The sequence below is a fragment of the Didymosphaeria variabile genome (assembly GCF_027946475.1).
Source record: "Didymosphaeria variabile strain IMI 356815 chromosome Unknown scaffold_4, whole genome shotgun sequence".
Taxonomy (NCBI): domain Eukaryota; kingdom Fungi; phylum Ascomycota; class Dothideomycetes; order Pleosporales; family Didymosphaeriaceae; genus Didymosphaeria; species Didymosphaeria variabile.
In genome coordinates, this window is record NW_026611623.1 from 2,844,951 (window position 1) to 2,872,860 (window position 27,910).

A 27,910-nucleotide genomic window follows, 5' to 3' on the forward strand; every position below is an offset into this window, starting at 1 on the left:
CTGCTGACTTCTCCACTGGGAGTAAGAGGATGTTTGGGCGAGATGGTTCGGCAGGGAAGGCTCTCATAGGCGTGTTCTGGGCCCGGGGTGCGTATCATATTCACTCATTAAGCTGTGCTGGATCCATTGCTGTTGAAGTTGAAATCGAACTTTTGAAGGCAGATGTGAGCATCATGACCTGAGCTTCGTTGTGAACATCGCGTCTGCACAGGAACGCCAGAATTTTATCGCTTCACTTGCGCTGAAGTCATGGTCAAGTGTATTGTGATGTCTATGTTAATTTGTAAGTCGGAGCCCTTCGAGATCACGGTCAAGCTGTTCACGAGTGTGTCCAAACAAAATCATTGATTGTATGTAAAGTAGTGAGAACTACAATCCTGTCTTCTACCGAAGACGCCGTGCTGGTAAGGGATAGCAACGCTACCATGTCATAATCTCCGTCGATTTATTGCTCAGTCCGGGGGAACACACGGCTCTAAGCCTCAGATGAGGTGCTCCTGTTCTTGGAGCGAATAGAGTCCTTCCAGCGCTGGAAGGTCACTCTGTCATGGTGTCCCGGTTGAATTTGCGATGGACCACCAATGCGTCCGACTAATCGAGCGAAGTCTTCAGGATACCCCCAACTCTCAGTCGGATGAGCTATAGCGTGCTCGATGCAGCGCGTTAAGTCGAGCGCGTCGAAACCGGACGGAAACTTCTTGACGTGTTGACCCAGGCACTTGAATTGGATGGAGCCAGGATTTTCATCGGCGGTGGGAATACCTTTATTCGTCGAATTTCCTCGCACGTCTTCTTCTGTGTGCAGACCGGCAATGTTGAGATTGCTGGAGTTGTGTCCAGGAGGCGTTGGATGGTCCGCTACGGTCCACTGTGAATAAGCAGGGCCTCGCCTTCGCATGCGAGCTTTCATGACGGTGTAGAAGTAATTACCCTTCGTGAGACTAGTACCCTTAAGCACACGGTGCTCGTTGACAATGTGTGCAAAGATTGTGGAACTGCCCCCATTGCTGATAAGGCGATCGATGACGTCAGTACTCTTGAGATACCGAGGGAAGAAGACCATCAACTCCACTGCAGTAACGTTGGCCTGCTTTCCGGTTTCTGGAAAAGGAACGTTGGCGGAAGGCGCGAGTTGGAGAAGATCATACGGGTTGGCGTTGGTCTTCGGCCTCGGAACCCTCTCTTCCCACCCTGTAGCGAAATTGGCTGGATCCAAATCGAACGAGACTTCCGGGATGACAGGCCTTGACTGTGGACATAACGGCCTAGATGATCTTTCAGGTAGAGGCTTAGCCTCAACCACGAGCATTGTCGCCCTTACGGACTGTTTGTCTCCATCCTGTTCAGAGGTCTGAAGCTCAGAGCCTTTGAACGCAGATCGCTGTTTCCTGATCTTGACGCCATTCTTGATAGCCGCCCAGCGAAGTGGAAACGAGGAATCCTCATCAAGCACGTTCATTGAGTGCTCATATGGCACACGTTTATCAAGGCGAGATGCATTCCAATCTTGTACAATCTTGGTCTCGAAAAAAATGTACATATCCAAGATATCGTAGGGAGGAGTGTCGCTTGTTAACCATAGACCTTGAGCGTGTCGGACGTTCTGGTGTAGTGCATCGGCCAAGGGCTGTGTGCTCAAGCTGTACATAAGCAAATTTTCAGTTGCTTGATGCATAATAGCATCCATCTGCTCATGTGTGGTAGTCTCCCTATCTTGATTCAGGTGAAGATGGGTATTGCCAGTGGACCCTGAGCGAGAGCGGCCTCCAGTACCTGTATGGCCTGAAGAATGACCGCCATCACCGGTGGTGTTGCCAACCCGGCCAAAGTCGACGCGCGAGTTGCTCTTGTTGCCAAGGTGGACTTCGGGGAGCTTCTTGGAACCTTCGGCGCTGTAAGCTTGGTCATAAGTACTGAAGCCCTTTAGCAGCATTGTAGCATGATCGTCGAGTCCTTTGAAGAGGCGGGAGCCTTGATTGCCTGCAGAGTTCGAGGTCGCGCTTTGCGGGGGTCGCTGTAGGATGTCCCGGTATGACTTGCGTTCGTAGTATGGCAGGTTTTCCGCTAAAGCGCGGGCATTGGGAACAGGCGAGGGGTGAATATCTTGACTGCTAGTCCGAGAGAGCTCTGAATTCGCCTCTTGTAGGGTTGCATCGGGGGAGCCCGGTATGATTTCCGGCTGAATCGAACCTATTGTATGCTGACGTCCAGTCGAGCGCTCCGCCGGTAAATTCTGGTTGCCCCACGCGAACGAAGTAGAAATGCTCAGCTCCGAGTTGTTGTTCAGGTCATCGCGCGAATTAGGAGATTCGCTCATTGTCTACGCCGTGTTAGCTGATTTGTTCTCTGTTGCGGTCAAGAGTCGGATCGCGGGACTGGTGCTGGAGAGACTGAAAGCTCGAGGCTTTTATATGAGCGGCGGGTGCGCGGCCGTGCACTGGCTCGGGGTGAAGGGCCTATTTCGTCACTTCCACACGTGCGCGCCGCACGGAGCCTCTACCTGGCTCTTCTTCATGAACTTTCCACAATCAGTTAAAGGAAGGACGCCCACGCTTTGAGATAATGGCACGAGATTCGATGCTATCTGCCAGTAATGCGTCGGCCACACCACTCCATGGATGAGAGCAAATGACAGACCAACTTTTAATGTAAACATGGTCTTAGGTGAAGTAATAGGCACGACGATTGTGACACAGTGCCAAAACTCTAGAGACCTAACCTCAGATGAGAGTCTACACAGCCAGAACGGTGGTTTCAGAGTAATAACGCGTGTTCTTCGTTCAACTTGAAATATTCACTCCATGCTTGCTGGTTCCGTATAGAGATAAACGAGGTTTGACGCATCCATGTTACCCTTGCCTGTCCTCAATTGAAACAAATACTGCTCGGTTGAAGGATATTCTATGTTTATACAATCTTTAGATAGAGCTTGTGTGTGTGGAGACAACCTCGTATACAAAACACCAACTGCTTGCTTCAGACAGTGTCCAAGCTTTGCAACATCCCGAGGTTACAGTCAACGATCTATGAGACAAGCGATAGGGCTTGGTGTAAAGCATTCCTCAAGCTCAACCACGAGGAATTCACCATCGAACTTTCAACTGACGCTAATTCCTGTCCATTCAGGTACATTTACACACTGGTTCTTTAAAAACAAATCCTTCTATACAATAGATTGGCCGTCTTCTCAAGCCCATTTGCTCGAAGACTTGTATTCTACCAGATTTCTGGCCTAGAGCATACCCGTTTGGTCAACTCGGTTGAAAGCAGAAGATGATCGATTGTACCTGAAGCGCATACGAACAGCTCACCATTATTCAATGACAGCTCATTGAGCAAAACACCAATCTCAAGAAGAGACTTGCGATTGCTGAACGCAAACTTCTCGCCGATCACCGCAATGAGGACAACGCGACCAGTGAACAACCGGACTTCGCGCGCTCCAGATGGTTGAGCAAGCAGATCAGGAAGATCAGCTTGTTGAGACGCTCGAGGAGAAACTGGGAAAGGAACAAGAAGGGCAGTGAGTGCGGTGGCACTTAGGATGGCCAAACAGGCGGCACGGAAGGAGGACTGGTGGGATCTCGGTGGTTCTTCGATGATCGAGTGAAATAGGTTGAAGGTTGGGTGCAATTATGACTTGCGAAGGCGGGTTCGAGAATAAATTTACATAAAGGTCATGCATGGCAGATTTAGTATATCCTGAGTTTTAGCTGCATGGGCCTATAAAAGGATGATGGTGGTTCAATACCACGGTCATCGCAAGCGAACGGAGATATCTGATATCTTTCTTGACTACCAACTTGAGATATCTAGTAGGTTGCAAATTGCTTATATTCAAAGAATGGCTACGTACCTAGGCTTCCCAGTTGTCTTTGGAATTGTCTCTGCTTGCATGTGTCAGCGCTTGGAATCAAAGACACACAGTTGGCTGATAAGAGAACGGTGGGGGAATAACAGTGTGTAACATATGATGCACAATTCGCAGGACTACTTATGTATCTACGCATCCTTAGTGCCCATGTCAAACAACAAGAATTCTGCAGCCTTGTCCCCTACACTCTCCACCTCAACCTTTCCTGGTCCCGCCAAGCCCTCAACATACGCACCATCTCCCTCGCCCAACACCACGTCTCCGATTTTGATCTTCGCGCCGCCCTCTTTTGGCTGCGTCCGTCCGGACATGATGTTATGCAAGAAGATCTTCCTTGAGCCCTCCGCAACAATATCATGCGTGACGCTCTTCCCCGGCGAGAGGATAGACGCATCCATGCTAAGATCCGCCTGCAAACCGATAGGCGAGGTATCCGTCTTCTCGCCCAGGCGACTGGTATCCTCCATTATGCGCACCAATTTATCTTTCTTCTGCTCATCGGTGAATTTCTTCGTCTCATAGTGAGGCGTCAACCTCGATTTATTCGGCTTCGCCCAGATCTGCAAGAAATGGACCTCGTCTTTGCTATCGCGGTTGTATTCCGAATGCCTGATTCCCGTGCCTGCGCTGGTAAACTGCACCTCGCCCCTCTTCAGATTTTCAAGGTTGCCCATACTATCTTTATGTTCCAACGTGCCATTGACGATGTAGGAGAAGATCAGGAACTCGGCATGCGCGTGCGTGCCAAAGCCGGTGCTGGGCTTGACGCGGTCCTCGTTTATGACGCGCAAAGGGCCGAAGGATTGGTGGAGGGGGTTGGGCGAGTAGTATGAGGCGAAGGAGAAGGTTTGGAAGGTGTAGAGCCAGTCATGGTCAGCGTGGCCACGCTGAGCCCAGGGACGTTTGGTGATCTTCATGGCTGCTGGTGAGGCGGTTGTTGCCATGCTTCGGACAGTAGCCGTTGAGGTTTTGGGGAGGACGGAGGAAAGTGCGCCGCGGATGGAGGTGGAAAACGCCACAGTGATTGCTAGAACTGCGATAAGTGCTGCGAAGCTCTTTGTCGTAACGCTCAAAGTCTGCGGAATAGGCTGTTGTTGTGATTGCTCGGTTGCTGCGTCTGTCATTTCAGAAAAGAATCCTCAGCACCATCGAAGTAGTGGGTGATTCTTATACTTGTCAGTAACGCTGCGGGGTTAGTGCGAGAAGATTACAGCGGCTTCGTCTACGAAGCCTTATTTATCCTAAGCATTTGCAATAGTGAGTAAGGCCTTACGGGCACGGCACACGGCGTCGAGGTCGGCAAGCTTCGTTGGCTTACTTAAAGATGACGAATTGCTTTCGAGATCTCGGAGCGCGCGAGTGGTGCGTTAAGCGATAGCGCGGAACTAGAGCCGCTACCACTTGCCTTTCACTGCGAGACTTGCATACATCGTCATCACCCTGATACGAATCATACCTAGTCCTTCTATCAGTAGTTCCGGTCTCGTTCTCAAGAACATTAGATATCGGGGCCCGAGAGGATCGTCGGGATCTCTTCGTGTTTCAGGTACAATCGTACCATTCACGAAACCCATCACAAGCAAGAGATAGTCATGGCACTGAAGAGGTTCAATCCGAATACGCTCCTTGAGAATTGGACAGACGAAAAGTATAGTCCAACACATAACGGCAAAACATTCGAAGAGTGTATCCGAGCCGCCTTCGATATACCAAAAACCGACAACTATGTATACAGAGCCCAGGGCGAGACATCTCTCGCCATCACACAGAGAGCAATTGGTGGCAAGCGCGTACATGGTATGCACAGCTGGTACCATGATGAAGATGGTAATCCTGTATGTAATCTCAAACGCGATATTTTGTCATGGGTTTATCAATTCGTTTTCTTGTCCTTTTAGGAGCTTGCTATGACCTGAGGAAAATTTAATCTGACTCTTCCAGAACAACCCTCCCCACCCATCAGCAGACGACATATCTGCGTACACCAACCTTTTTTCCCCTTCAGTCTCCCTCCCCAAGGCCTTAAACGCATTTAGAGCAACGTCAAAACCCAATACGCTCCGCGCCACTATTTCCAACCACCTCCAATGCCGCTTCGACAACACCACCACCGGCCTCCTGCCCTCCAAGAAAGATCGAACCCACACGAACCCCTACTTTTCCTTGTGGACTTACTCTTGCGAGGAATTAGAGTGGGCAGGTCCCTGGCCGAACACTGTGCATACGAAGATAGCACACCACATCCTCCCTGTGTTCTATCACCACTTCGGCTGCGTGGTCCCGTCATATGCGGCGCTACATGTCATCGCGAAGCTGGCACAGCCCGCAAAACCCTCGAAAGAAGATGTAAGACCTATCTTAGATATCGGCTCAGGGAACGGGTACTGGACCTTTATGTTGAGGAATTTTCCGCTGGTAGAAGGGATGAAGAGTCTCGATGTCCGGCCCGTCGATAACGGGCTGTCCGAGTATCGCGTTAGCTGGGTCGAAGATACCATGCACGAGGACGGCAGTGGGTATCTGAAGAAGAATGATGGTGGGAAGGGGTGTGTGCTGCTGCTTGTATATCCGCAGGCTACGGGCGAATTCACGGGCCCTGTTCTTAAGGCATTCAAAGGAGATCATGTTGTGGTCGCAGGCACGCAAACCGGGAACGGGTTTACGGCTTTTCAGGATGTGGTGGTGGATGAGTGGGTGAGGAGAAATTTGAAGGATTTTGAGTTGACGCTGCGTATGCCGTTGCCAAGTTTTGCGGGGAAGGATGAGGCATTGTTTGTGTTCCAGAGGAAGAAGGCGGAAAAGTAGAGTAGAAGAGCGGCGCAACTGAATAGTAATGTGGAACAAGCTACTGATGCCACTTGGGGGACAGCGATGCTCTTGATAATCCATTATGTGGCACCTATTTCACATATTGAAGATCGCTCGACGTTCTACCTGCTTTCGAATTGCCGCTTATGGGCACTTGCTTGCGCACTACACCACGCCTTTTGAAGCTTGATTCTACTCCAGACTCTCTTGGACCAGCTCCGGCACGGCACCTATCCAGAACCCCACTATTAGTTACATGCGGAATGTATTGCAAAGATAGCGTACGCCCAGAGCTCAAACTAGAGCGCTGGGTATACACATTGCGACGCCAAGTGCTCGTTGTACAATAAATGATACAGCAATTGGATTATGCTGCAGAATTTTGTTGTCTTGAAATGCACCTTCCGGATATATATCGCGCAGCATGTGACAGCGGTCTTGGCAATCGCAATCTGTAAGACGTCATCGCGCGCAAGCAGCGACAGAAACTCACGACGAAGTAGAATGTAGTCACAGAAGGTCAATTGGCTTCGATGTTTCAATCAGAATCTGATTATAAGATCTGATACCAAATTGCAAGCGGAAAGCTTGTAGGTAGAATACCGAATCACTTTCCGGAGGACGGGGCACTAACCGAATTCGATGTGCTAAGTGGCAGCCAGCCGCGGGATATCCTCGCCGCAAGCTTTGCTTTTATCGCTGGACTGCATCAACACCTCCGCCTGCCCATCACCACCCGCCCGACCTTGCTACGACCCGGCGCGTAGCTGCAATCGGACCCAATTCACATATCCTGCCCTTCACGATGCTGGCCGGACGCTCCTTCGCCGCCCCCGCGCGGCAATGTCTGCGCCGGGCGAACGCGCCCTCGAGGTGGACGCCCGCACTGGTGCAGGTCCGTCAATCGCACGGAGCTCTGGAGCTCGACTGCAGGAGCTCGAAGCTTCTTCTAAGTTGACTAAGCTAATTGAGAGACAGTCGCGAGGCTACGCCGCCGAAGTCGCAAAGTTCAAGGGCCAGAAGGGCAACGACGGAAAGTACACAGTTACGCTGATTGAGGGCGACGGTATCGGCCCTGAGATCGCGCAGTCCGTCAAGGACATCTACAGCGCCGCCAACGTGCCCATTAAGTGGGAGCCCGTCGACGTCACCCCCCGCCTCAAGGACGGTAAGACCGTCATCCCGGACGAGGCCATCGAAAGCGTCACCCGCAACCTCGTCGCCCTCAAGGGCCCGCTCGCCACACCCGTTGGAAAGGGTCATGTCTCGCTCAACCTTACTCTCCGCCGTACCTTCAATCTCTTCGCCAACGTGCGCCCCTGCAGGAGTATCGTGGGCTACAAGACGCCGTACGACGATGTGGACACTGTCTTGATCCGTGAGAACACCGAGGGCGAGTACTCGGGCATTGAGCACGTTGTGGTTGATGGTGTTGTTCAGAGCATTAAGCTCATCACGCGCGAGGCCTCTGAGCGCGTCCTCCGCTACGCCTTCCAGCACGCACGTGACATTGGCCGCAAGAAGGTGCGCGCCGTCCACAAGGCCACCATCATGAAGATGTCCGACGGTCTGTTCCTCTCCACCGCGCGCGACGTCGCCAGGGACTTCCCCGATATCGAGTTCGACGCTGAGTTGCTGGACAACACCTGCTTGAAGATGGTGACCGACCCGCTCCCCTACAACGACAAGGTCCTCGTTATGCCCAACTTGTACGGAGACATTTTGTCTGACATGTGCGCTGGATTGATCGGTGGTCTTGGTTTGACTCCCTCCGGCAACATCGGTGACGAGTGCTCCATCTTCGAGGCTGTTCACGGTAGCGCACCGGACATTCAGGGCAAGCAGCTTGCTAACCCCACCGCGCTGCTGCTCTCTTCTATGATGATGCTGAGGCACATGGGCTTGGGCGACCACGCGAACAACATCGAGCAGGCCATCTTCAAGACCATCGCCGAGGGCAAGGTAAGATTATCCCGATACATCCCATGTGCGAATTTACGCTGACGGCCGTAACAGACCATTACTGGTGACCTTGGCGGCAAGGCCAAGACCTACGAATACGCCGATGCGGTCATCAAGGCCCTTAAGTAGATATCCCGATCTCTTTTTGCATGTGTAGCATTGATTCGAGCGCAAGATGAAGTTGGCTTGGGTTGGTAGCATTGACCTTATATTTTGTCTAGATGTACCAGTGCGTTAACTTGTACTATATGCTGCCAGATCACACGAATAGATGCTTACTCTGTTACTCTCGGCTTTTGCACTGCATATTCGGTGAACGTTCCTCGAATTCGCACGCTCATTCTCTCGCAACAGGCGTCGAGTGAGCTTATGGGAGATAGCTACATAGGCAACGTCCCCCATTTTAGCAATGCGATACTCTTCTACCCGTTTCACATTCATGATCGCGGGTATGTCATACTCATCTGTAACTTACAACATGTAATACCCGCCGTTTACTGGGCCCCCAGCACCTTCTCGATTTCTTTACACACCGCCTCCGTAACACCTTTCGTGTTCTCACTCCCGCCCAAATCTTTGGTCTTCACGCCCGCCTGAGTGACGTTCTCAATCGCCTTCATCAATGTGTCGGCGGCTTTCTCCTCGCCTGAACGACTCGTCAGCATTCACTCATCGCACCATGCTTCTAATACAGAGTCACCTACCAAGCCACCGCACCATCTCCGCCGCGCTCCAAAAAGCACCTACTGGATTCGCAATCCCCTTGCCCGCAATGTCCGGCGCAGACCCATGGATAGGCTCAAACATGCTCGGGTTCTTCCTTGTAGGATCCAGGTTCGACGAGGGTGCAATACCAATGGAGCCCGACAGCGCAGCAGCAAGATCGGACAAAATATCCGCATGAAGATTCGTCGCCACGATCGTGTCTAAAGATGCTGGGTGAAGCACCATGCGCACCGTCATGGCGTCCACAAGCATCTTATCAATCTCCACATCCGGATACTCCTTCGCCACCGTGTAGAAAACCTTGTCCCAGAGGACCATGCCGTGGCGCTGGGCGTTGGACTTGGTGACCATCGTGAGCTTCTTGCGAGGTCGGGAGAGTGCGGTTTGAAAGGCAAAGTGCATTATGCGTTCTATGCCTACTTGACTAAAGATCGATATCTCAGTTGCTACCTACTCCTTGTCAGCTTCTGATCACGCCTTCACAGTGGAGAGGGGGAGTTGCTCGGACTTACAGCGTGAGGAGTGTCTTCGTGCGATGTGCCTCCCTGCCCAGAATATTCTCCCTCGCTATTCTCCCTCACAATCACCCAGTCCAGATCCTCTCTCTTCACATTGGCCATAGGGCTTGCGATGCCTTCTAGGATGCGTGTAGGGCGCAGGTTGACGTACTGGCTCATCACTTTGCGAATGGGGAGGATAAGGTTCCAGAGGGAGATATGGTCGGGAACGTCGGGCCAGCCGACTGCGCCGAAGTAGATGGCATCGTGTTTCCTGAGCTGGTCCGCCCAGTCGGGTGGCATGTACCAGCCGCGCTCGAGGTAGGCTTTGGAAGACCAGTCGAGGTGGGTGAAATCGAACTCGAAGGTACCTAATAGGAGGGCGAGCTTTAGTATCATGAACAACCTCCCAAAGATAGTGGAAGAGAACCAACCTAGCGTTTTCTGGAGGGTTGTAAGGACTTGAATAGCTGCTTCTGTAATCTCGGTGCCGATGCCATCTCCGGGTATGCAAGCAATTCGATGCACCTTCTTAACTGAATGAATACTAGATACCATGATTGCTCTTTGTTAGTCCTGCTCGACTTGACTTGCACAACGCTGCGAGGACGAAGATTATCACTGTCACACGTTCGAGACTGCACTTGGCCTTTGAACCACAAGCTACGACCAGTATGCTACGGGAATAGGAAGCTCAGTTTACATGGAGACATCGGAAGCTACCCCCGTTCGTCATAGCTCCCAGCCGCACCTTGCCCCGCTTTGCCCCACCACGCCAGAAGCCTCACCGCTCTCATGGACCCTGAACACACTTGTCCTCTGTAAACACTTGTTCTTCTCTTTAACCCCCAACTTTGAACTCCAAGAGAAGCAAGAAATTAGCACAATGTCTGTTGCCATCCCTCCCGGCGGTACCTACTTCGACACGCTCAAGAAGAGCTTCGTCGACGTGCCTGTTGCGGCGGATAATAAGATCTCAACAACGGAGTTTTTGGAGGCTGCGGAGAGCTTGCTTACGCTGTTCGGTATGTGTAGATTGGAAGGAAAGCGCGTTAATATCATGTTGACTTGGGAATGTAGATGTTCTCGGCTCGGCCGCCTTCAAGCCTGTGAAGAATGACATGAGCGGTAATATCAAGGTACGTGGGGATTGGAGGAAGCAATTGAATGAGGTGCTAATACAGGAGGACACAGAAAATCCGTGACCGCCAACTCGCCGCTCCAACCCTTTCAGAAACCCTCCAGGACCTCGTCATTAACGAGCTCAAGGAGAAGAAGCACGTCGCCACGGAAGGTCTCTTGTGGCTGACCCGGTATGCATCTCTTTCCTTGTCTTTCCCAATTGTCCGATACGTATGATATACTGACACGGGCGTGTCTGTAGTGGCCTCGACTTCACCGCCCAAGCCCTCCGCCACAACACCGCCAACCCCACCAAGGAGCTCTCCGACTCCTTCCGCGACGCCTACGGCAACACGCTCAAGCCGCACCACTCCTTCGTCATCAAGCCCATCTTCAGTGCCGCGATGAGCGCCACGCCATACCGCAAGGACTTTTACTCCAAGCTTGGGGATGACGAGAGCAAGGTTCAGCCAGCGCTCGAGTCCTGGTTGACGGCGCTGGAGAAGAACGTGAGTATTCTCCGGGACTTCACTACGAGCAAGGAGGCGAAATGGTAGAGAGTTGTTGCATTGTTGGCTGAAATCGCTTATTGGGGTATATATACGGCACAACCATGACTGAATGATCTACGGCATCCATCAATCATCCAGCACCGCATCCAACGCACTCTGCACGCGTCCCGTGCCTTTGATGACCTTACTCCTTGCCCCTCTCCGCTCCCTTTCATCTCCGACTGGCTGGAGCCGTAGCCAATCTCTCCACACCCACCGCGCCCGCCCGTCCACCAAGCCTAAACTCACAGGCCCAAAATCACAACTGTCGTAACTCCGGCGCCAGTTATCCCCTCTACCCACACATGCCCCCGCGGCACAACAATCTTGCCCACCTCTACCTCCCCGTCTCCACCCAACGCCCACTCCCTAGTCCCAAGCCCATCCCAACCTTCCACGCGCCTGCTGTTCACGACCGCGGGATCGCATGCGTACCCTCTATGCGGGTACACGGTATCCCCCTCGACGCCGACCACCCTCTTAATGCTAACCTCACTCCGCTTATGAGGCTTCCAAAACGTAATGACATCGCCACGCTGTATATCCTTGCGCCCCATCACCCCGCGCTGTATGAAGATCTTGTCTTTTGCGCCGGTTTCGTGCGCGTGGGGAGAGAGTGTTGGGGACATGGAGGAGCCGTTCACGGTGTCGATTGTGAAGACGTGGTCGCGGAAGAAGAGGGCGGCGCAGAAGGAGAAGAAGGCTATGGAGGCGCCGGATTTGAGGGTACGGACATTGAAGGCGAGTGGTGGAGGTGGGGAGTGGGAGGATGAGTTGGGACCTGGAGACACCTTGGGAGTTGCGGAGGGTCTCGAGTGGGGTAATGGTTGGTACGGTGCTTGATTGTATTGTGATCTAGGTGCCTTTGGTGGCCTAGCTATCCGAGTGGGCGGTTTGGGTGGCATTGTAATAGTGTAGGAGGTGCAATGGCAGATGTGAAGCCCTGGGATGAAGCTGCTGGTAGAAGCTCGGGCCAAGCTCGCGCGAGCCGCTATCGATAAGACACAGTCGACTGCCCAGATCAAGAATGAACATGTCTGTTCCCATTCCACCTAGACCATTGACACCGGCTCTGCATCTTGCCTCTTATTGTGAACTGGTACTAGATAACCGTTGGAAAGTCGAGGCCCTAGAAAGGCGCAACTGTTCCGCTGAAGAGCCGTGGTGAGCTTGTCTCCAAATTTCCTGTTCAGTTATACTAACTACCAACTGGAGCCTCCTACCTTCGATCAGCTCGGTCTTTCATGCTATGAGTGATTGGGATATCCCTATTAACTCTTATCTTGTCCTGTGACCAAGCTGAGCCTTCGTAGCGCGCCTTGGATAATGTTGCTTCGGTATCCATGTGTTTTCGCAGCCGGTTGCTGGATGGATGAGACTCAAGAACCATAGAGACTTTGGCAGAATCACAACTGAAGACAACAATAGCCAACTGTAGCATTCGCAAGCTACGCCGATAACGTTTGGAGCGAAAACTCCTTGTTGACCATCTGGTGCCTGTACCTAAAATAGCAACGGGAGGGTGCATGCGCAGCAGGCTTGGCCTGCTCGCGATCCATCGGCAACTCGTCCTGCGCCACATCATCACACGCCATCGCCCGCGCCACCCGTATGACCGATCTGCTCTGGCCTAAAACCTTCCGACGATAGCGCCGGTTAGTCCCAGCTCCAGCAGCCAGGAACAGGACTTTCGATGACTTTTCACAATTTCTTGTAACCGAGTCCCGTCTCAGATTGCGATGATGTAATTCCCACGGCCATGTTTGCTAGGGCGGGTAAATGCAAGAAGCCGGACTGCCATGCGAAAGATGTGCGGCTGGCGTGGGCCAAGGTGGAATTGCTCGATGAAACGACGCATGCGACAATTGGGCGTCTTGGTCTAATGCTGGTCGATGCAGCTGGCGGCACGATTTGCTGGTTATACAGATCATCGAAGGCATCCAACGACACTTCAGCACGATGGAGGCCGCGTAAAGAGGCGCTCGTTTACAAGAGGATGAGCCTCGGCGCACGTCGCCAGCACAGAGGCTCACCAAAACACCGCAGCTCTGCGCCACGACTCTGGCGACCGTAACTGGATTGGCGGATCCACCATGTTTCGCAGCCTTTGTTCTCGCCGTCGCTCAAGCAACAATTTTAGCACCATCTGTCGTCATGGCAGGGACAACTGCGTGATGCAACCAGGCGATCACCCCAGGGCCAAGCTCTTGAGCTTCTCCACAAAATCCGCAGCCGCGAGGCAAGGAACGCACCAATCGCGGCTGGCCCTCTTCTCTGAGACCCCGGAAACCGCATGGCTTGTGAAGGCCCGGGGCCATGAAGTGGCGGTGCGGACCAGTGAAACTGAGCCAGCCATCATAGCTACGTAAGAGAATTGGGAAGGCGGTGCTTTGCGAGGGAACCAAATGCGGTCTCGGTGTTGTTTGTTGGTCTGTGCTAACGCTCGAAGGCTCGACCGTGCATTACGTCGTAGAGAAGCTGCTATAAGAACGCCGTCCGCCTTGCTCAACCTGCACTCCACCTCACACACCAGCCAACAACCAGTCATCAATCGACCTCCAACTCAATCTACCACACCTCTACAGCCCAACCCACCACCACACACATCACAATGCGTTTCTCCACCGTCTTCGTCGCTGCCGCCGCCGCCGGTGCTGCCAACGCCCAGGTTGATTCCCTCGTCTCCTCCGTTCTCGGTGGTGTCACCTCCGGCCTTGGTAGCGATGTTACCTCTGTCCTGAACAGCATCACCTCCGACATCGGCTCAGGCGCTGCCTCTGCCACTTCAGGTGCCGGATCCGCCATTTCCTCAATTGCTTCAGGCGCTTCCTCCGTCGCTTCTTCGGCCGCCTCCGGTGCCGGTTCCGCTGGCTCTTCGGTCGCAAGCTCTGCTGCCAGCGAGGCCTCTGACATCGCCTCCTCTGCCTCCGCAGCGCTCTCCAGCGCCACCAACGGAGCTCAGTCATCTTCCATCCTCTCCGAGGCCAGCTCCCGTGCTTCCAGCGCTGCTTCCGCCGCCAGCTCTGCGGCTTCATCTGCCGCTGAGACTTCGGGTCTTGCTGCTCCCACCGCTGTTCCCGCCATGGGCGCCATCGCTGGTGGTCTCCTCGCCATGGCCGGCCTTTTGTAAGCGCTGGATGAGAGTTTCGGTTTGCATCAAAAGTCAACTATCGCCAATGGCATTGGCTCGGATCAGCTTGTATAGCTATCTTCACTTCGCCCGTTGAGGCATGAATTGGGACTATGAATTATAATACCGGTGTTCTGGCTATCCTGCATGGGCATCAAGACTTGTCGGATATTGTAATGTACGCATGAATCAAACAACGATACTACTACAAACGCTTTGCTTCGCATCCCTCATGTGCTGTTTCCCCTATTTTGCCTCGTGCTTGTGTCTTCACAAAATCACAATTCATCCGGATCACCCGCCTCGTTGCCGCAAACAAGCTTTGCTGGCATCACAATCCCTGCTGCACATCAAACGCCCCGCGCGCGTGCAGGGGCGCCCTGCCTTGCTTTGTCCTGCCGTTCCTTCCATATTGGACCAAATGCCTTGTTTTCCATCCTTTTTCATCCTGCCAGCACAATGTTCAATTTCCATTAGCAATTTCCCATACCCATGTGATCCGCTCCTTCAAGCATGGCATTTGCAATTTCCCTCACAGGCTGGACAGCGAGGAGCGGAGTTGCCAGCTTACGTGGCCATGATGTCATGATTGACGTCCCTGTGTCATGGTCGTGTCGTCTTTCAGCTCCGCTTTTTGGGGGTTAGCGTGGGAGTGAGTGTGCTGAGACCGTTTAGCGTGATGTGGTGTAACGCCTAATGCGGGATGTGGCGGTGCGAGTAATGCCTGCATTGGGATATGAAATGTGAGGGGTGCATGGGAAGCTGTATTGACGGATGCAGATTGCATGAAGTCTAGTCATTGTATGCTGTTTGCTTTTCTAACTCGTTTGCGCTTGGTGTCGACGAAAACATTTTGGCGCAGAACAGTGCCAAATGTTGAATGCTGGGGCTGGTGCTGGTGCTGACGGACGTGCACGCCATTTCAAGTACCACTTTTTTAGGCAGACAGTTTCCGTGCTTATGCACCCCCAAAGCTTGATGGGACAAGAGACTTGTTCTCGCGTGGCAGTTCTGGCTCACCGGTCTGGTTTCAGCTCCTGTAGATCAAAACGTACTCCGTATACGCACATTATAAGGATCTACAAAGAAATGGGATGCTGACGTGCAAGAAAGGTGGTTGATTCCCACGCAAAGAAATAATTTGCGACAGCACGTCAATCAGGATGAAGTTTAGTAGGTCAGAACGTCGCGGAAGGTGATTTCAGCCCCCAAATAATGGTTATGTTCATGCAATTGCTCTACTAATTTGGTCAACCTCATTTACCAATCATACCTGCTTCCCAAAGTAGCCCGAAAAGGACCAGCGCGTGACTCCCTTCGTCCTCCGCTCTTCATTGTTCAGATTGATGTCCTCAAACTCGCCTTCCTTAAGGTTTTTTACATGCTGCGAGCCACCAAATAGTTCCGACATCGCGACATCCTGCGCATACTGCTGTTCCAAAGCCCATTTCCGCTGATAGCGGGACCACGCGAACCAGCAAATCACGGTGAAAAGCATGACCACTGAGATGATGCCAAAGACGGCGAGAATGATTTTGAGGGGACTGTAGACCTCGTTCGCGGCTTGGGCGGCTTCGAGTTCGTCGCGGCGTTCGAATGTGAACAGGAAAGATGCCATCTCCGTGTGTTAGATAGAGCGCAGCTTTCCAAAGGCAAGAGTAAATCTGTAGCTTTCTTTGACGTTCTAGGATCGTTAGGTTCAGTTGTTATTCTTCGAAAGTCATTGGCGACAATAGGGGCCTAAGTATATATCACATAAGGCAACTTTTCTCGGCATTGTGTATCTAATAAGGAGGCACAGTGACCTCCACGACGTGAATCACGAGAACGAAGCGAAGCCCCGACAATGTGAATGCCAAAGAGAGACAGGACACTCACGTTCTAACTTCACTATGTAGCACTGCACACAAGTACCCGCTTTCTTCAATTCTCCAAGATCAAATCGCTACTGACCAACCTCAAACCACTAATTGCCTCACATTCTGACTATGTATACTCCAGTTGTCCTCTTCGTTCTCATCATCACAGCGCAGGCCGCTCCATACAACATCACTACTACTGTCTTTCCCGCCAACGACACGATGCCTATCTCACTCAAGTCGAACAACCCATTCCAAGAGAAGGCGGAAACCAACGCGAAGGCGTACAACAAGGCATTCTTGTACGCGGGTGTGCCTATCATCGGGCTGATCGTAGCAGTAATCTTGATGTGTGTCGTTCTGAGGTGCTGTAAGAAGCGGAAATTGGCGCAGGCGCAGATGAACGAGTATCCGGGCCCGCAAAATCGAGCATCGGTGGTTGAGGCTCAGCACAACGACGTGGGTATTGATAATTGCGCCAAACGACGTGATTTGCATTAATGAGTCTTCGGGTAACGTATGGTAAGAATGTACAAGGTCTGCTGGCGGATCACAACATCAAGTTGGATCTGATGCTTCGCCTCGCTTATATATTCTACTCGATTCTAATTCGTGACGGTTCTGAGCTGTCCCCTGGCCAAGCTTTCCCGTTCATGATACCACTGTCTGATTCCTCCATGGAGTTTCTTCGTCACCGCAACTGGTTCGGTTCGTCATCGATCAGAATTGTTTCGTCTGTATGAGGATCGCCGCATACGTATGCTGGAGCTTCATAATCAAGGACTGATACACTGCTGAGAAGACAAGAAATTGTGCCCTGAGCAATCTTATTCTTGATGTGTTTCGGTCTTTTCGGGCCAGGTGAAGAATTCGGGTTTCTCTAGCTTCTTGAGTTAGTGGTGTGTATTCTGGCAGAGGGACATCTATCTTGTTGGAACTTGGAATTGCGGAACGAGTAAAATGGGTCTTATATTATCTAGCTGTATGTCCAGTGTATAGGCGCCGCAGTCGTAGTAGCGTTATGTGCCCATCAGTAACGACGATGAGCACATGAAATGACACGTGCGTATAGACAGCATTTACCACTCTTATTTTGAAACTATCTTCGGTACCGCTGTGGCCCCTCTGCAGTGCCACTCAACGTATTGCACATTGCCTTCTAGACTGTCCGTTATGAACAGCGTCATTCCATCTTTTCCACCAAAGCAGCAATTCGTCAAGTTAATGCCCTCACTACCCGACACTATTCGAGCTTTCGGTGTGCCATTCGCGTTGAGGACGAACACCGATCCCAGCCCCGGATCGCAGACGAATAGACTGCCTTCTTCATCGACAACTAGCCCATCAGGCCCGACGTTACCAAATCCTTGGTAAAACAGGCCGACTTTGCTGGTAGTGCCATCTGCATGCAGGGGTAATCGCCAGACCGCGTTCGCACGTGTCATAGCCACGAAAAGAAAGCGTTCATCGCGGGAGAGGGCAAGTCCGTTCGGCGATACACCATTTGAGACGAGAGTATCGAGCTTGCCATCTGGCGAGAGCCGATAGACCCTACCCGTTGGATCGGTCAATCCCGTTTGACCCTGATCTGTAAAATATAGATTCCCTGCTTTGTCGAAAATGAGGTCATTCGGCCCCTTGAAGCGTTCTAAATTTCTCCTAGTTATTCGATTTGAAATGTTTCCAGTCACAGGATCGAACGTCAGGATGCCTTGCTTGTAGTCGGCGATAGCAATCCTGCCTTCTGGGTCGACAGCGAGCCCGTTTGGTTCGCCATCCCATTCTGCTGCAACTGTGACTTCCTTGGTAGGCGATATGCGGAGAATGCGACCGTAGGGAATGTCGACAACGTAGAGGTCACCTGATGTGGTATATAATGGCCCCTCCAGGAAGATATTCTGGAAAGGTCGGCTGAAACCGCCACGCCATTCTGTGGAACGATCTTTGCATCTTATTTCATTGGGGATTCGGACATACAGTGATGCGGTAATGGTTGGCGGGCAAGGATAGAAGTTCATGGCTGAGAAGTGCACAAGATTATTTGGAGTCGTTGGATCGCGACGGTTAAAAGGAAGTTCAGCAATACTATTCGATGTCGTGTTCGCGTCCCGTGCTTGACTACTGAGAGGCGTCCATGGATTCACGACACCCACGTGATTCGGAGTGGGGCCGACGGATAGAGAAAGGCGCAAAGCCTCCACACTTCCGTCTCCACCATCCCAACACGACCCTCGCTATCTTCACCCCACACATGCCATCCAGCACAGCTGCGGACGCGTCCGATGGTTGGATCTCGGTCACTGGCGACCATCTCGCTCAGACACCGGCTAGGTTGCAGCTCCCAGCTTGCCAGAAATGCCGGCTTCGCAAGGTCCGATGCGACCGAAATGCACCGAAATGCGCCAATTGTATATTGAAGCAGGTTGCATGTATCATTGTTGATCCCGAGACGGGTGCGCAATATGCACGAGATTATCTCCGACAACTCGAAGAAGAGGAGGTCACGTTGAAGACTAAGCTGGGCAACTGCTCGATTCCGTCTTATGACCCGCCGACCGCTCTTCCTTCTGATAGTCCTGACCAGGCAGAAGGTCCAACGATAGGGAGCACCGCCTCGCACAATTATTATGTTGGTGACGGAAGTGGTCTGGGGTTCCTACATAACATTCTTTCCGATTCGAGGTGGCAGGAACATCGCGTCCGGATCATGCATCAGCTGGCTGCACGCCCAATAATCCAGAGGCAACTCGTCCAGCCAAATCCTCTACCCCCACTTCTCGAAGCAGAAGCGCTCTTGGATAACTACTTCACTCGGTTCCACATTCATCACACTTTTCTCTTGCGCGATGAAGTATTGGGCATCTTCAATCGACTGTATTCTCCTTCAGTGGAAAATCCCATCACTAATCAAGACCGTTTCCGCCTGTTCATGGTGTTTGCTATCAGCGCCACAACCAGGCACCGCGCAGGTCTCAGCGCTGAAGACCCGTACGGCTACTTCAAGGCCGCTGAAGGGTACCTCGTGAGCGTCCCCTTGATCAAGGATCTCGATGCCGTGCAAAACTTGCTTTTGATTGCTCGATTTGGCATGTATCACCATATTGGGACATCATTATGGGAGATATCTCAAGTATGCATGCGCCAGTGTATTGAATGGCGCCTACATACTCTACGCTCAATTACGCTCGATCCTCTCAGGGAGCAGCACCGTCGACGCATCTTCTGGGAGTGCTACATTCTCGACCGTTATAGTTCGGGCATTCTAGGACGACCGTTTGCTATACTGGAGAATGATATCAGCGTAGGCCTACCGCTTGATGTCGATGACGAGACCTTGATGGCTTCTGCGGCCCCAACGCTCGATCAAGTAGGAGGGAATACAAGTTCTAGTCCTACAGAAATCTCAATATTTATCCACTGCATCAAGCTTCGACAGATTAGCTCGCGAATTCATACCAGGTTCTATACGGGCCCTGGCTTGGACATCCAGCCCAATGGGGTTGCAAAGCCGGGTCGGTCATCACGTAATCTCTCGATAGGACATATCTATATGTGTTTCTCACGTTTCCAAGCGGAACTAGAAGCATGGCGCTCGACAGCTCCGATATACCCAAACCCAAGATCGCTTTACGAAAGACCGGAATGGCACGATTTCCTGCACGAGAAAGATCTGATGCTGCTGGCTAGGGGCGCTTTGCATAACATACCTCCTCGTTCACTCGTCGCCGAGGCGGCACTGAAAGAAATATTCATCGCTTGCTACAGTTCGGCTAGACAAGTCATCGAGCTTTACGCCAGTCTCATGGATAAGCGCGCCATCACATGGACTCGAAGCTATTTTCAAGTTATATTCACTGCTGGACTTACTCTCATTTACTGCCTCAATCTCGACGTGATCAAACTCAATGCGACCGAATCAGGAATTTACCAATCCCTCGAGACGTGCCAAAGAATCTTACAATTCTTCAAAGAGAAGATGCCTGACGCTGGGTCTTTTACACTGGCGTTTGAGCTGTTGAAAACCGAGTGCGTGAAACCTCGCATCCTCACCACCCAAGAGGTGCGCCATACGGATAGTGCGACACCCTTCGGTCCGTCGGATTCAGGCTTGACCTCGTCAAACAGTGGAACACACAGCGTGAATTTAGGCTCATTAAGCAACCCTGTGGGCATACCCGATATACAGTATAATCCCTTCGTCGACCCGCAACTATGTGATCTGAACATAGGAGAGCCAAACTTTGGGTTCATGGAGGACTTCGATTTAATGACCCAACTGGAAGCAGGACTAGGCGAGTACGCATGGGGCTGGATTCCACTGGACGACAACTTCTCGGATCAGATGCATTCACATTGATGCGCTACGCTTGAGTTGTGCGTATGTAATCTGAGAGATGATCTATAGCCGCCATTGCCGTCTCCATCTGTGTCTGCGCAGTTGCAGCTCCTACGTGAGGCGTCGATAATACCCGGCCTGTTTCCCACAACCCTCCATAACGGTCTTTGGTCGGAGGCTCTTGTTCGTGACAATCAAGGCCAGCACCCCATATAAGGTTATCCTTCAGCCCGCGCTCTAGGTCGGCTTCGTTGATGATGCCACCTCGCGCTGTGTTCACAAGGATAGCGTTCCTTCGCATTATGGAGAGTTCGCGATAAGAGATCAGGTTTCTCGTTTGAGGCAAGAGCGGGATGTGCAGAGTGACGACATCTGAAGCTTCGAGAAGGTCTTCGAGGGTCTCTGCCCGCTTGTGTGGAACCTCGCTCCACGCATCTTTGGGCAGCAGCGGGTCGTACGCGACAATATTACAACCTAAACCGCTCTGGAATATCCTCGCGACACTTTGGCCAATATTGCCCATACCCACGATTCCGATGGTCTTGTGGCTAATGATCAATCCTGAGCATTGCTCCTTTGGTATCACGTCGCCGCGACTTTGGATGGCGGTTATTCGACCAATTTCACGAGCGACAGACATCGTGAGCGCCAGCACTGTTTCGGCCACCGCTTGCGCATTCACACCTGGCGTGTTGAAGATCTTGATGCCACGCTCTTTGCAGGCCTCTGCATCAATTTTATCTATGCCTGCCGACAGTCAGTTATAGGCACTTCAGTTAATAAGCCATGTACATACCAACACCTTGTTTGCCAAGCGCCTTCAGGTTTGGACATGACTTGATGTCTTTGGCGGTCAGAGACGAACCCCGAATCAGGAGGTACTCCGCCTTTTGTCGCCATTGTGAGTGCCGCGGATCGGTAGGCAAGACTGCATCAAATAAATCCTGAGCGTATTTTGTGGCTTCTGGATGAAACGAGTCTAGCAGGTAGACTGTCGGCTTCTGAGATGTTGTCGGTTCAGACACGGAATCGATACGTCCTGGAGCCATCTTGAACGTGTAGTGAAATTGATACACAAGCTTCAGTCCACCTGCAAATATCAAGTGGACACTGTCTCTCTTATGTACGAGCTCTCATCAGGCATGCTCACATTGCAAGTATCATTAAGGTTACATGATAGTCCGGACGCCTTCCGAACAGATCTTCAAAGTCCATCACATGACGTCTGTGCCGAATTATGAGTGAGAAGAGGCGCGCACGGAGATCCGAAGCGTCCGAAACGCGTCCGGTGGCGCTACTCGGACGCTTCGGAGCCTAGCGGCGCCAAATTGTATGAGTCGTTGAGGAGCAGTTCTCCACAAGTCTGGGGTCCCCACAGAACACACGCGGGATTATGGGGGGTTTCTCCAATTGTCAGCTATGGTAAGCTCGTCCTGCTATTAGGCGTCTCCCAATGCCTTCGCGCTTGTCCAGGCGTACAAGTATTGGGGCTTCCGCTTCGTTGCATTCACAACAGTCCTATTTCCTTAACTGCTTTTACTTTAAACGGTCTATCAACGATGGGTTCCGAAAAGCCGAGTCTCCTCAAGGGGACTGTCGACGCCGTCAAGGCTTGCCCTCGTGAGATCTTCAATTTCTGGCTCTTCTTCTGCACTGCAGTATGGAGCTTTTCCGGCGTGGCCAAAGGGTTCGATGAAGGTGCGTACTATCTACACATGATGGCTGATCCTCGTGAAACTGACCCATGTCGTAGGGAATATCGCCTCCATCGTTGTCATGAAGAGCTTCAAGACGCGTTTTGTTCTCGACCACGAGACTGATGACCAGTATGCGAATACAAAAGGTTGGATCGTTGCAATGGCAACAGCGGGTGCCGTTTTCGGCTGTCTTGCTTGTGTCAATCTTGTCCAGAGGCTGGGAAGGAAGAATACACTGCTTGTATTCACATTAGTCTATATTGCAGGTATCTTTGGTCAGACTTTTAGTAGCGGAAGCCTCTCCGGCCTGTATGCCAGCCGCTTCATAGCGGGTCTTGGAATCGGCACGACTACCGTGATCCCATCCATCTATCTGACTGAGATCGCTCCACGAAGTATTCGAGGTATGTCAGGACAGAAAACTCCATTGACAAGGCCTAACGGTAGATCAGGGTTGATTACTCTACAATATGCTTGTTGCCAGCAACTGGGGGTTGTCTTTGGCTTCTTCTTTAACTATGGTATCACCAAGCATAACGCTGGCACACAGCTTCAGTGGCAGCTTCCCACTGCACTGCAACTTATACCTGCCGTCATATGGGGAGTTGGCCTTCTGTTCACACCAGAGTCTCCTCGATACCTACTTTCCAAGAACAAGCGCACCGAAGCGTTGAAGGTTCTTTGCGATCTGAGAAATCTTCCCGAAGATCATCCATATATTCAGGAAGAGTTCGCCGGGATCGAGTGGCAACTCAACGCAGAGATTGAAGCTGTTAGTGGAGCCAGCGTCTGGGATTTAACCAAGGAAACATTCACGGTTACCGAGAACCGTCGCCGATTCGTGCTGATGTTCCTCTGCCATATGTTCGGTCAGTGGTCTGGCGCAAATGCCATCACGCAATACTCTCCCACCATTTTCGGTTACCTTGGCATCGCTGGCGAGGAATCACGCTTCCTTGCAACCGGTCTTTATGGAATTGTCAAATTCGTTTCAGTGCTGATCTTCTCCATCTTCATCATCGACTTCATTGGCCGACGACGCTCGCTCATCACTGGAATCTGCCTTCAGATTGTGACGTTGACCTACGTTGGAGCTTACCTCGGAGTAACGAACAAGATGTCGACCGCAGACATCGAAGCGAGCTCGAGCGCAACAGCTGCAAGTAAGGCCTCGATCGTTGCGATTTTCCTCCATGCTGTGGCTTGGTCAATCGGGTGGTTTTCGATCCCATACCTAGTATCCGCCGAAGTATTCCCGATCCGTATCCGCTCGCTCAATGTTTCAATCCTCATGGCTTTCCACTGGGCCTTCTACTTTGGCTGCTCGCGTGCCATGCCAAGTCTACTTGCCGCGACCCATCGGTTTGGCGCCTTCGCTTTTTTTGCCAGCATTTGTACCTGTTCCTTGATTTATGTGTTCTTTGCCTTGCCCGAAACAGCGGGAAGGTCCTTGGAAAGTATGGACAGGCTGTTCGAGCGGCCTTGGTACACGGTCCGACAGGTTGCGTACCCAACAGCAGCAGACTTGGCCGATGGAGGTCTTGGTGATGTCGAGAGGAAGATCACTGACGAAGACCTTAACAAAGTGACCGAGGTTCGAATCGAGTCACAGACAAGCAAGAATCACTGAATCCATTAAGCGATCAGACGGAGTGGTAGTGGCGTGCGCCGCGCTCAAGCGTTGAATTGCGACCAGGGGATACCAGTCTCGCTACCGATATTCACGTTGCGGCCATTGTACATAGTATATAGTTTTCACTCGAATGCGATCACAAATATTGAGCTCCGGTACGTTAACTTGTCGACTAAGTTCTCAATTCTTTTGCGTCGGGAGGAACAACCAATCGGACATCTCTCCGGACTATCGGACCCTCCCCGAGACTCGATGCTTCTCGCCTTCTGCACCCCCACACACGACATGTCCGCGCTTCGTTCGCAGGCCTGTGAGCGATGCTGGCGACGAAAGCAAAAGGTAAGCATACTACTATTCAAACGTGCCCGATAAACGCTTTCTCACCAATCTCAGTGCTCCCGGGACACTCCGGTGTGCGTGCAATGTCGCGACGCCTCGGCCACTTGCGTACCCCGCGGCTTTGGTCCAGCTTTGGACAATGGCGAAGTCGCAAGTGAGACGGGAATCGAAGCTTTAAAAGGAAGAATACGTAGCATGAGAAGGCACCTTCAGCACGATAGGCAGTACAACTCGCCTACGAGAGCGCCCATGCTTTCGCCTGGGACCCATGCACCATACCACGAGGCCACAACTACGACCACAAACGTATCTCTGCCTGAGGCCTCTGGTGATCAGAGTCATCATGAGATGCAAGACGATGTGGCCTATCTGTCCTTATCAGCAATGGCGGAGCGTACAGACAGTCAAGTATTGTCAGCCGAGGGTCTGTCGTATTCCAGCATGTTGTATGCAGCTACTGAAGTGTCTGGCTCGGATCTTACGCTGCCTATTAATACCAACGAAGCCCTCTCTGGGCCACTTGCTGAGCTTCGACAGAGCAGATTGCCTGATGTAGACCTGGCGAGCACCGAATTAAGCGCAGCATATCGTTGTTACGTCGAGATGATTTGTCAGACCTTCCCCTACATGACAGCTGCTGAGCTTACAGAATGTCACGATAGTATGACTATGAGGCATGGGAACGATGATGGTCCACAGCCTCTCCCGGAGCACCTGGCCATTGTATACCTTGGAACTGCAACTGGTCTTCTTCTGGGCATGCACTACACCTACAAAGAGATGCTTGCCACAGAGTTTGCACTCCGAGCTGTTCGTCTGATGCCAAAGATCTTAGATCATGCTGGGAACCTTTCAGCTATACGTAGCCTCATAGCCCTAGTCATCTTCTCGATGTACACTACCTTTGGAGGTTCGACTTGGCATCTGCTTGGCTTAGCCATGACCCGCTGCATCTCTGCTGGTCTGCATACCATCCGCTTGTCCGATCACAGATCGCAAAATAATGAACAGCGAGCTGGCAGTAGCCTGCTATGGACGTTGTACATTCTCGATACGTAAGTCATTAGTAAGAGTGAAAAGCGCTTAATACTCACCTATCGAAAGATATGTCAGCACCAGTCTAGGTAGACCATTCTCCCTTAACGATCAAGACATCATGGTTTCGGTGCGTACATCAAGTACAACAAAATCGCACTTTCCACTGACGGTTGTGACTAGCCGCCAACATCGCCACCTTCCGGAGTAAACGACACGAATGTGGAAGAAGCAACACTTCGGTGTTTAATACAACATGCACAAATGATAAGGTCCATCCGTCAGTCCATCAAACCGGACGACGGTATCTTATGTCATTACATTAACATCCGCCACTGGGCGGAGACAATACCTCCACAAATACGGATACCAAGAGACCACATCGTCAGTTTGTGCTCGAAAGCATACGTTCAGCTCCTCCAGAGTGAACGTTTTCTCCACGACCTGGATCGAGCAAGCATACTGAAACAGGTCATGGGGGTGTTTGACTCCTACCTCGAGAAGGTTGAAGAGCAGCTCAGCAATCCACAGTCTGGTGCTATCGCAGGCCTTGAAGCGCTGCACATCTTTGCTATCGGTGTCATATTGGCAACACGCCCAGATTTACAAAACGTCAGAGACCCGCAACAGAACGCAAACGTACAAACGATAATATCTCAAGTACAGATAGGCTTGACCTTGTTGTCCACCCGGTACTCGGTTGTGCGGACGTATCGCGACATTGTGCTAGAGCTACAACGGATAAATATTAACTCGAGCTCGGTGGAGAAGCTTCGTTCGTTAGTCGCCGTTTCAGAGCTTTCTGTTCCAATCCAGCTCCAGAACTTGATTCTCGGATTTGCATCATCGATCGAAGCTTGAGGCATCTGTTCACCTATCGGCTAAACTGATTTACACGACTCAAGCAAGTTTGTAACACATTCTGGAAATATTTCGATGATCGGAATGTAATTGTAAGAGAATGTCGAAAAAGCAATGGCAGGATTCTATGAGTATCCTATGAGGCAACCCCGTTCGCTGCAGGAAATACTTCCTGGACAGCCGCACTGAATGAAGCCTTTACATCATTTGAAACCTTTTCACCCGAGCCATTTACCCAAGGGTTGGCTCCGCCGGATTTCTTGACTCGTTGAGAAAGCTCGTTCATCTCTGCCGCCCTCTTCGTGGCTCCACCAAGGAGCAACGGCCCATCTGTAGCCGCCATCACCCATCGCACGCCCATCTCGCAAAACTTTTCGATAAGATCAAGCCGTGCATGTAGTCCGCCGCAACCGACCCACTTTCCATGCTTATTGCACGCATCTATCGTCTTGCGATACACCTCCGTCAACCTAGGGTTCTCGTAGTCTCCCGGGATCCCCATTTCGGCCGTCATATCATTGGTGCCAATCAGTAATGAGTCGACACCTTCAAGTGCAGCTAGCTCCTCGACGATCTCCACGGCCTCCAGTGTCTCCACCATGGGTATCACTAGCGTGTTGGCGTTCACTACCGGGTTCGACTTCTTGGCCGCAATGCTTCTAAACTGGAAATGGGGCAAGCCGTTCGTGCTCGACCGGTGACCTTGCGGCTGGAACTTTGCTGCTGCGACGACGTCCTTTGCGTCTTGGACGGTGCGGATGTGTGGTACGATCACGCCAAGGGCGCCGCCGTCGAGTACCCGCGAGATGAAGAACTGGTCTTTAGAAGGGACACGGACTATGGGTGCAATGCCTGCATATAAAGCTGCTATGCATAATTGGCCTGTGACTCTTTGGTTAGGAATGTCCTAAGATGCGTCCACGGAAAGCATAATACGAACCGGTGGTGTCCAAGTCGAGAGATGAGTGTTCCATGTCAATGAGGATGCCGTCAAAACCGGCTGTTTTGGCCATCATGGGAAGCTCCACACTGCGAACCAGTTTGACGGAGAGTGTGTACGCGACTTCATCTTTGAGAAGTTTCTCGCGCAGGGAGTTATATAGCGGGACCTCAGACATGTTGATGAAAGGATTGATCACAAAAAAGAGGAGGCCGTCCAGGGGAGTTATGAGGAACAATTGCACAACACAATGAGATTGAAAGTTTGCCGCATACGACGCGCGACGCGTTCTTTAATAGCAGACTGCGACAAAGACTCACGCGTGTTTGGCCGAAATCTCGCCCCGCGGCTGCCATCATTTTTTACTTGTCCCAACCTGCTCCACTACGCACTCCACGGGGCACCGCATTGGCTTCGTCACGAGTCGCCGTTCGGACTGCCACCGAGAGATGGTTTTCGGCGCAGCGCTAAATTTCGGGGCCTTCGGACAGAGGGCGACGGACACTCTCCGATGTGCCGCTTTGGTCCCCTTGTATTGTT

At 51.8% G+C, this 27,910-nt stretch overlaps 15 protein-coding genes across 15 annotated transcripts; 8 read left to right on the forward strand and 7 right to left on the reverse strand.

Moving 5' to 3' along the window:
- Positions 1 to 475: 475 nt before the first annotated feature.
- Positions 476 to 2,317, reverse strand: N0V89_005845 (uncharacterized protein; the record flags this gene model as incomplete). Its single annotated transcript, XM_056214619.1, has 1 exon — positions 476 to 2,317. The coding sequence occupies one exon, from the start codon at positions 2,315 to 2,317 to the stop codon at positions 476 to 478; it is 1,842 nt and encodes a 613-aa protein (XP_056071886.1).
- A 1,685-nt stretch (positions 2,318 to 4,002) lies between these two features.
- Positions 4,003 to 4,998, reverse strand: N0V89_005846 (uncharacterized protein; the record flags this gene model as incomplete). Its single annotated transcript, XM_056214620.1, has 1 exon — positions 4,003 to 4,998. One exon carries the CDS (start codon positions 4,996 to 4,998, stop codon positions 4,003 to 4,005), a length of 996 nt encoding a protein of 331 aa, XP_056071887.1.
- A 468-nt stretch (positions 4,999 to 5,466) lies between these two features.
- On the forward strand, positions 5,467 to 6,679 carry N0V89_005847 (uncharacterized protein; the record flags this gene model as incomplete). Its single annotated transcript, XM_056214621.1, has 2 exons — positions 5,467 to 5,709; positions 5,816 to 6,679. 2 exons carry the CDS (start codon positions 5,467 to 5,469, stop codon positions 6,677 to 6,679), a joined length of 1,107 nt encoding a protein of 368 aa, XP_056071888.1.
- An 808-nt stretch (positions 6,680 to 7,487) lies between these two features.
- IDH2 (NAD-dependent isocitrate dehydrogenase) lies at positions 7,488 to 8,773 on the forward strand (the record flags this gene model as incomplete). Its single annotated transcript, XM_056214622.1, has 3 exons — positions 7,488 to 7,577; positions 7,661 to 8,644; positions 8,699 to 8,773. The coding sequence occupies 3 exons, from the start codon at positions 7,488 to 7,490 to the stop codon at positions 8,771 to 8,773; spliced, it is 1,149 nt and encodes a 382-aa protein (XP_056071889.1).
- Positions 8,774 to 9,138: 365 nt separating this feature from the next.
- On the reverse strand, positions 9,139 to 10,425 carry N0V89_005849 (uncharacterized protein; the record flags this gene model as incomplete). Its single annotated transcript, XM_056214623.1, has 3 exons — positions 9,139 to 9,290; positions 9,349 to 9,820; positions 9,883 to 10,425. The coding sequence occupies 3 exons, from the start codon at positions 10,423 to 10,425 to the stop codon at positions 9,139 to 9,141; spliced, it is 1,167 nt and encodes a 388-aa protein (XP_056071890.1).
- A 328-nt stretch (positions 10,426 to 10,753) lies between these two features.
- N0V89_005850 (uncharacterized protein) lies at positions 10,754 to 11,546 on the forward strand (the record flags this gene model as incomplete). The annotated part of the gene is made up of 4 exons (XM_056214624.1): positions 10,754 to 10,892; positions 10,948 to 11,006; positions 11,062 to 11,180; positions 11,252 to 11,546. 4 exons carry the CDS (start codon positions 10,754 to 10,756, stop codon positions 11,544 to 11,546), a joined length of 612 nt encoding a protein of 203 aa, XP_056071891.1.
- A 564-nt stretch (positions 11,547 to 12,110) lies between these two features.
- N0V89_005851 (uncharacterized protein) lies at positions 12,111 to 12,458 on the forward strand (the record flags this gene model as incomplete). The annotated part of the gene is made up of 2 exons (XM_056214625.1): positions 12,111 to 12,366; positions 12,400 to 12,458. The coding sequence occupies 2 exons, from the start codon at positions 12,111 to 12,113 to the stop codon at positions 12,456 to 12,458; spliced, it is 315 nt and encodes a 104-aa protein (XP_056071892.1).
- Positions 12,459 to 14,151: 1,693 nt separating this feature from the next.
- N0V89_005852 (uncharacterized protein) lies at positions 14,152 to 14,670 on the forward strand (the record flags this gene model as incomplete). Its single annotated transcript, XM_056214626.1, has 1 exon — positions 14,152 to 14,670. One exon carries the CDS (start codon positions 14,152 to 14,154, stop codon positions 14,668 to 14,670), a length of 519 nt encoding a protein of 172 aa, XP_056071893.1.
- Positions 14,671 to 15,937: 1,267 nt separating this feature from the next.
- N0V89_005853 (uncharacterized protein) lies at positions 15,938 to 16,288 on the reverse strand (the record flags this gene model as incomplete). Its single annotated transcript, XM_056214627.1, has 1 exon — positions 15,938 to 16,288. The coding sequence occupies one exon, from the start codon at positions 16,286 to 16,288 to the stop codon at positions 15,938 to 15,940; it is 351 nt and encodes a 116-aa protein (XP_056071894.1).
- A 1,329-nt stretch (positions 16,289 to 17,617) lies between these two features.
- Positions 17,618 to 18,547, reverse strand: N0V89_005854 (uncharacterized protein; the record flags this gene model as incomplete). The annotated part of the gene is made up of 1 exon (XM_056214628.1): positions 17,618 to 18,547. The coding sequence occupies one exon, from the start codon at positions 18,545 to 18,547 to the stop codon at positions 17,618 to 17,620; it is 930 nt and encodes a 309-aa protein (XP_056071895.1).
- A 233-nt stretch (positions 18,548 to 18,780) lies between these two features.
- Positions 18,781 to 20,886, forward strand: N0V89_005855 (uncharacterized protein; the record flags this gene model as incomplete). The annotated part of the gene is made up of 1 exon (XM_056214629.1): positions 18,781 to 20,886. The coding sequence occupies one exon, from the start codon at positions 18,781 to 18,783 to the stop codon at positions 20,884 to 20,886; it is 2,106 nt and encodes a 701-aa protein (XP_056071896.1).
- A 4-nt stretch (positions 20,887 to 20,890) lies between these two features.
- Positions 20,891 to 21,914, reverse strand: N0V89_005856 (uncharacterized protein; the record flags this gene model as incomplete). Its single annotated transcript, XM_056214630.1, has 2 exons — positions 20,891 to 21,612; positions 21,662 to 21,914. The coding sequence occupies 2 exons, from the start codon at positions 21,912 to 21,914 to the stop codon at positions 20,891 to 20,893; spliced, it is 975 nt and encodes a 324-aa protein (XP_056071897.1).
- A 510-nt stretch (positions 21,915 to 22,424) lies between these two features.
- On the forward strand, positions 22,425 to 24,192 carry N0V89_005857 (uncharacterized protein; the record flags this gene model as incomplete). The annotated part of the gene is made up of 3 exons (XM_056214631.1): positions 22,425 to 22,563; positions 22,619 to 22,966; positions 23,015 to 24,192. 3 exons carry the CDS (start codon positions 22,425 to 22,427, stop codon positions 24,190 to 24,192), a joined length of 1,665 nt encoding a protein of 554 aa, XP_056071898.1.
- A 591-nt stretch (positions 24,193 to 24,783) lies between these two features.
- Positions 24,784 to 26,430, forward strand: N0V89_005858 (uncharacterized protein; the record flags this gene model as incomplete). Its single annotated transcript, XM_056214632.1, has 3 exons — positions 24,784 to 25,589; positions 25,639 to 25,699; positions 25,753 to 26,430. The coding sequence occupies 3 exons, from the start codon at positions 24,784 to 24,786 to the stop codon at positions 26,428 to 26,430; spliced, it is 1,545 nt and encodes a 514-aa protein (XP_056071899.1).
- Positions 26,431 to 26,566: 136 nt separating this feature from the next.
- On the reverse strand, positions 26,567 to 27,548 carry N0V89_005859 (uncharacterized protein; the record flags this gene model as incomplete). The annotated part of the gene is made up of 2 exons (XM_056214633.1): positions 26,567 to 27,312; positions 27,371 to 27,548. The coding sequence occupies 2 exons, from the start codon at positions 27,546 to 27,548 to the stop codon at positions 26,567 to 26,569; spliced, it is 924 nt and encodes a 307-aa protein (XP_056071900.1).
- Between the last annotated feature and the right edge of the window lie 362 nt (positions 27,549 to 27,910).